Source organism: Pempheris klunzingeri, chromosome 23, assembly GCF_042242105.1.
Source record: "Pempheris klunzingeri isolate RE-2024b chromosome 23, fPemKlu1.hap1, whole genome shotgun sequence".
NCBI lineage: Eukaryota > Metazoa > Chordata > Actinopteri > Acropomatiformes > Pempheridae > Pempheris > Pempheris klunzingeri.
This window is the reverse complement of record NC_092034.1, coordinates 153144-160000: the sequence shown is the minus strand read 5'-3', so window position 1 is coordinate 160000 and position 6857 is coordinate 153144. Positions and strand designations below refer to the sequence as shown.

At 56.1% G+C, this 6857-nt stretch overlaps 1 protein-coding gene across 8 annotated transcripts in view; it reads right to left on the bottom strand.

The window, feature by feature from the left end:
• ctc1 (CTS telomere maintenance complex component 1) overlaps nucleotides 1-6857 on the bottom strand; it is a 13017-nt gene extending 6160 nt beyond the window's left edge. For all 8 annotated transcript variants that reach the window (XR_011585951.1, XR_011585952.1, XM_070854940.1 and 5 more), the window contains exons 1-13: nucleotides 6560-6857; nucleotides 6189-6430; nucleotides 5890-6112; nucleotides 5545-5780; nucleotides 4829-4958; nucleotides 4305-4703; nucleotides 4104-4226; nucleotides 3565-3794; nucleotides 2773-2920; nucleotides 1833-2047; nucleotides 866-1029; nucleotides 672-786; nucleotides 73-508 (exon numbers count right to left, since the gene is read on the bottom strand). Coding sequence is in view for 6 of the 8 variants with exons in the window: in XM_070854940.1 (XP_070711041.1) it covers nucleotides 73-508; nucleotides 672-786; nucleotides 866-1029; nucleotides 1833-2047; nucleotides 2773-2920; nucleotides 3565-3794; nucleotides 4104-4226; nucleotides 4305-4703; nucleotides 4829-4958; nucleotides 5545-5780; nucleotides 5890-6112; nucleotides 6189-6430; nucleotides 6560-6757 (2859 nt within the window). In the remaining 2 variants the exon portion in view is untranslated. The remainder of the gene's footprint in view (nucleotides 1-72; nucleotides 509-671; nucleotides 787-865; nucleotides 1030-1832; nucleotides 2048-2772; nucleotides 2921-3564; nucleotides 3795-4103; nucleotides 4227-4304; nucleotides 4704-4828; nucleotides 4959-5544; nucleotides 5781-5889; nucleotides 6113-6188; nucleotides 6431-6559) is intronic.

The window sequence follows — 6857 nt, the reverse complement described above, 5'->3', positions numbered from 1 at the left end:
GACCACATAACACAGAGATCACAGGTGCATTGTGGGATGCATAAGGTGATAAGGTGTGTTTATATTTCTCACCTTGTCCTCCCTGTCCTTCTCTGTCTCCCTCTCTGTCATTGGTCGGTTCTTTGGATCCGCCCGCCAGCTGACCACTGGACCAATCACAGCAACTCTGACAGAGGAGGACAGCGTAAGCCCCGCCCCCGCCTCACTGTTCCTCCAGGCCACGCCCTCCTTCTGCTGCACCCTGATCACCATGGAGACGCAGGGCCGGGAGGCTCCGTCCACGGGGCCGGTCGCCACAGTAACAGAGGGGGAGGAGCCTGTTTCATCTTCCTCTTCTCTTCTTCTTCTCTTCCTCCCAGCCGGCTGACCTCCCTCCGACTCTTCTTCTACTGTCTTACTCCTCCCTGTGACATCACCTGACTCCTCCTCCCTTTGCCGCACGTGTGTCACCATGGCAACGGACGGACTCAGGATGTGGAGGTGGTCCAGAGAAAACTGTAGGTAGATTCTGACACACACACACACACACACACACACTTACTACAGAACATTAAAGCATCAGTGTGTGTGTGTGTGTGTGTGAGTGTGTGTCAGTGTGTGTGTGTCAATGTGTGTGTGTGTGTGTGAGTCAGTGTGTGTGTGTCTCTGTGTGTGTGAGTGTGTGTGCACACCTGTGGTCTTTATGAGTGATGTATTTCTCCTGGTCCAGATGTTCATAGGAGGGAAACTCTGATTGGATGAATCTCTCCATCACCATGGTGAACTGATGGACACACACCAGACAACCTGCAACACACACCTTTATTTCAGCTGCAGGCTGGACGGTCTGTGTCTGTGTCAGTGTGTGTGTGTGTGTGTGTGTTACCTATCCAGGCGCTGTTGAAGGCCGCCCTCTGGCCTCCCTCCTCTTCCTCACTTGTCTCCGTGGAGACGCAGGCCACAGCTCCAGTTCCGTCTCTCAGCTGCAGAGTTTGTTCAGACGTCTGTGATGGAAGCTCCAACACACCGACCAGCAGCAGAGGACGCTGCCTGCCACAGCACACAGGGTTCAGCTATAGAGACAGGCAGTCCACCCTAGGAAGACCACCCCTAGGAACACCACCCAGAGGAAGACCACCCCTAGGACGACCACCCAGAGGACGACCACCCCTAGGAACACCACCCCTAGGACGACCACCCACAGGAAGACCACCCTTAGGAACACCATCCGAGGACGACCACCCACAGGGTGATAGTCCCTAGGAACACCACCCTTAGGAACACCACCCACAGGACGACCACCCCTAGGAACACCACCCAGAGGACGACCACCCTTAGGAACACCACCCAGAGGACGACCACCCCTAGGAACACCACCCAGAGGAAGACCACCCCTAGGAACACCACCCCTAGGACGACCACCCACAGGAAGACCACCCTTAGGAACACCACCCACAGGGTGATAGCCCCTAGGAACACCACCCTTAGGAACACCACCCACAGGACGACCACCCCTAGGAACACCACCCAGAGGACGACCACCCCTAGGAACACCACCCAGAGGACGACCACCCTTAGGAACACCACCCAGAGGACGACCACCCCTAGGACAACCACCCTTAGGACGACCACCCCTAGGAACACCACCCAGAGGACGACCACCCTTAGGAACACCACCCAGAGGACGACCACCCCTAGGAACACCACTCAGAGGACGACCACCCACAGGACGACCACCCTTAGGAACACCACCCAGAGGACGACCACCCCTAGGACGATGTCACCTCTAATGACAGGAGGCAGGTTTGGAAAGGTGTGCCGAGATCCTTTCGATCCAGTGGGGTGAAGGTTACCTGAGACTGTCTCCAGACTGGGGACTGTTGCGGGGGTCAGAGGTCAGAGTCCTGCAGGACCAGGACACAGCTGTGTTGATCTGAGATCTGGTCAGACTGGATCCACCAGGAGGCAACAGAGAGCTCAGAGGGACCAAAGACCAGGACTCTGACTGGAGGGACTGAGTCAGCTCTGAGACACTGAGGTACTGATGGACACCAGGGTCAACACGGTACTGTAGAGACACAGAGGACACTGGACTGTAGAGACACAGAGGACACTGGACTGTAGACACACAGAGGACACTGGACTGTAGAGACATAGAGGACACTGGACTGTAGAGACATAGAGGTCACTGGATTGTAGAGACATAGAGAACACTGGACTGTAGAGACACAGAGGACACTGGACTGTAGAGACATAGAGGTCACTGGATTGTAGAGACATAGAGGTCACTGGATTGTAGAGACATAGAGAACACTGGACTGTAGAGACACAGAGGACACTGGACTGTAGAGACACAGAGGACACTGGACTGTAGAGACACAGGACACTGGACTGTAGACACAGAGACACAGAGGACACTGGACTGTAGACACAGAGACACAGAGGACACTGGACTGTAGACACTGTACTACCTGTGACAGAGGACAGGTGTGTGTTCCTACCTGTGTCAGAGGACAGGTGTTCCTACCTGTGTCAGAGGACAGGTGTGTGTTCCTACCTGTGTCAGAGGACAGGTGTGTGTTCCTACCTGTGTCAGAGGACAGGTGTGTGTTCCTACCTGTGTCAGAGGACAGGTGTGTGTTCCTACCTGTGTCAGAGGACAGGTGTGTGTTCCTACCTGTGACAGAGGACAGGTGTGTGTTCCTACCTGTGACAGAGGACAGGTGTGTGTTCCTACCTGTGTCAGAGGACAGGTGTGTGTTCCTACCTGTGTCAGAGGACAGGTGTTCCTACCTGTGTCAGAGGACAGGTGTGAGGCTCGTCCAACATCTCTGAGTAAATGTCCCGTCGTCCTCCTCGTCTTCCTCGTCTCCACACACACTCCATCAGCTTCCAGGCCAACACACACACACACTGCTGCCTCAACACACTGGGGACCAGACTGGAGAGACAGACAGGTAAGAGAGACAGACGGGTAGAGAGACAGACAGACGGGTAGAGGGACAGACAGACGAGTAGAGAGACAGACAGACAGGTAGAGAGACAGACAGACGAGTAGAGAGACAGACAGACAGGTAGAGAGAGAGACAGACGGGTAGAGAGAGAGAAAGACAGACGGGTAGAGAGAAAGACGGGTAAGAGAGACAGATGGGTAAGAGAGACAGAGAGCCAGACAGACGGGTAGAGAGACAGAGAGACAGACAGACAGGTAGAGAGACAGACAGACGAGTAGAAAGACAGACAGACAAGAACAGACACAATGTTAATGATCAGTTTTCAAGTCATCTCACTTCTAACCCTAACCCGTCGCTCTCTCTCTGTCTCTCTCTCTCCTCACCTGTCTCCCTCTCTCTCCTCACATGTCTCTCTCCTCACCTGTCTCCCTCTCCCCCTCTCTCCTCACCCATCTCCCCTCTCCCTCTGTCACTCTCTCCTTCTCCTCACCTGTCGCTCTCTCCTCACCTGTCTCCCCTCTCTCTCCTCACCTGTCTTCCTCTCTCTCACCTCTCTCGCTCTCTGTCTCTCCTCACTTGTCGCTCTGTCCTCACCTGTCTCCCCCCTCTCTCTCTGTCTCTCTCTCCTCACCTGTGTGTGAGCTGGGAGCTCAGGTGACAGGTCCACAGGTACTCGGACACGCCCATGTTTTTCTCCAACAATAACCGTGGTAACGCTCCATCACTGGGACAGGTGAGGTCAGGTGACCGCCCCCCCACGCGGCTGAAGGCGGCGACCCTGAGGCTGGAGCGCAGACAGGTGCAGAGCATGCTGGGAGGAAAGTCGGGACAAGGCCGGTACAGGAAGTGGACGTGATGGAGCTGCAGGGAGAACGTTCAATCAAGCTTTACTCATGTGACCTGTTGCTATGGTTACTCATTTACAGCCGCACTTTAATGTAGGAGGGTGGACAGACCCTCACCTGGACTGACCCTCACCTGGACTGACCCACACCTGGACTGACCCTCACCTGGACTGACCCACACCTGGACTGACCCACACCTGGACTGACACTCACCTGGACTGACACTCACCTGGACTGACACTCACCTGGACTGACACACACCTGGACTGACACTCACCTGGACTGACCCTCACCTGGACTGACACTCACCTGGACTGACACTCACCTGGACTGTGTCTCCCACTCTCAGTTTCCTCCTCAGGCTCGGCTGATAGGCCAGGCACAGACCCACCTTCCTGTCAATCACGTAGAGCCCCGCCCCCTCGCTGACCACCTCAGTCACAGTGCCCTGTCAGAGGAGAGGGGAGGGGCTTAACACTGACAGGTAACATTCCTGCAGCCAATCAGAGCTCAGTGTTCTCTTTACCTGGTAACTGATGACTGTGGACTGTTTCATCCTCACAGCTGATTGGACAACGTCTCTCTCATCACCATGTGATGTCATCAGTGGAGGGGGCATGTCTGCCTGCAGGTCGGTGTGTCCCTGTGTGTGTTCCTGTGTGTGTGTGTGTTCCTGTGTGTGTCTGTGCTCCTGTGTGTGTGTGTGTTCCTGTGTGTGTCTGTGCTCCTGTGTGTGTGTGTGTCCCTGTGTGTGTTCCTGTGTGTGTTCCTGTGTGTGTGTGTCGGTTGTGTGTATTTCTGACTGGTCGGTCACACACAGGACGTTGTTTCCTCTCCAGCCTCGCAGGACACACACACGCAGCGCAGTAACACACACACTCTGACCAACACACACACACTGAGACCACCAGAGCCTGCTGCTGTCCTACAGAGAGACAGACAGGTGGGGAGACAGACAGCTTCAGACCACGTCCACCATGATGACGTCACTGATCTATGATGACGATAAATCTACAGCGAACAACAACCAGGAAGTGACATCACACACACCTTGACGAGGACAGGAAGGACGACACGGTCACCTGTCAGACTGAAGAAGAAGAAGGCCGCTCCTCCAACGACCAGCAGAGGGCAGACCACGCCCACCTGGCCACAGACAGACGGGCGCTGACCACGGGGCCTGAGAGACAGACAGGTGGGGAACGGAGTGAGAGACAGAGAGACAGACAGACAGGGTAATGAGAGACAGACAGGCAGACAGCCAGGGTAGTGACAGACAGAGACAGACAGGTGGTGCTGAGCCTGTCTCACTGACTGAGGTCTGGACTGCAGAGTTTCTAAATGTGCTGTGAGACACTGGTCAAACTCAGCCGGCCCAGAATGCATTGCGTCTCTTCAGAGTGACCAGCACGGCTGTAGCGCCACCATGTGGCTGCATACAATAATACAATGATGGATCCAGTGGATCCAGTGGATCGGAGTGAATTATCTCCTCCCTCTGAGTCACATGTAACATATGACGCTGCAGCGTCAGAGACAGAAACACAAAGGTTCAGCTGGACATAGATCCACATTAGATCTACATTAGATCCTGATCGATCCTGTGTGGAGATTTAAACTGCTGTGCTCAGCTGCTCTGAAGGTGGAGATGTGTTTACAGCTGCTGTTGTATTGATCTGTACTGATCTGTTGATCCCATTGATCAGTGTGGTCTCTGATGACCCCCCCCCCCCCCCCCCCCCCCCGTCAGAGGTCAGGTGACTCACCTGCTGTCCAGTAAACCTGCAGCCTCTCTGACTCCGACCACTCTGCTTAGCCCCGCCCCCCCAGGACCAGCAGCCAATCCCTGCTCAGTACTGGGACACAACAGAGCAGGAGAACCAATCAACTCCACATAGCCTTCGTCCTGGTTCTGAGCCTGCCCCTGGGCATTATGGGGGATGTAGTTCCAGTGAGGGAGGAAGACAGGACAGTTCAACCAGTCAGGAGAGGGAGACAGGACCTGGGCAGAGAGACAGACGGTACAGCAGATCCTGTATGACATCATCGGGGTCACACCTGAACTTCCTGTTGACTGACTGACCCTGAATGCATCACACCTGCAGACTCACCTCACACCTGACGCTGCCGCTGGCGTCCACCAGCCTCCACTCCCCGCCCCGCCCCTCTGTCAGACAGCCAATCAGCAGCAGGCTGACCCGCGGCAGAGCCCGGTGACCGGGCAGGCAGAGCTCCGCCTCCCTCGCCCACGTCCGCTGCTGATTGGTGCTCCAGGACAGGTTACTGGCACAGGACAGGTGCTGGCGGGTCAGCAGCTCGGAGACGGACACGAACCTGGAGGCGGCGAGGAGAGAACCAATCAGCTCAGGAGAACGCCTGGTAACCCATAGCAACAGGTGTGTGGTCGTACCTGTAGCTGACAGGTAGAGTGTGTGAGACACACAGCAGCTCCTGGATCCTCCGCACCACACACACACTCAGCTGGTCACCTGAAACACACCTGGTCAGCTGACTGATGACGCCACAGAGCTCTGGGAGCTGATTGGCTGACTCACCTGTCAGTATGTCGTCAGCAGGAGGGGCGGGGCCGGGCAGTACAGGACGCAGGTGTTCGGAGATGAAGGTGAAGGTGTGTTTTAACCAGGTGGCCTCCTGCGGGGGGGGGGGCAGCTGTTAGATGGTCACATGCTGCTGTGACCCCCCCCCCCCCCCCGCACGCGCTCTGCAGCTAAACAGTATTAAATGGAGACATTTTCAAAGGGAGGGAGGAGCTGTACTGACCGCCTGCCCGCCCGGTGTGAGCGGCTCCGTGTCCCGGGTCCGTCCAGGCTCCATGTGTCGGGTCCGTCCTGGGTCTATGTCCGGAGTCCGTCCGGGCTCCATGTGTCGGGTCCGTCCTGGGTCTATGTGTCGGGTCCGTCCTGGGTCTATGTGTCGGGTCCGTCCTGGGTCTATGTCCGGAGTCCGTCCGGGCTCCATGTGTCGGGTCCGTCCTGGCTCCGTGTTCCGGGTCCGTCCTGGGTCTATGTCCCGGTCCGGCGCTGGATTTCACAACAAAAGACAAAGTCAGCAGACAGTA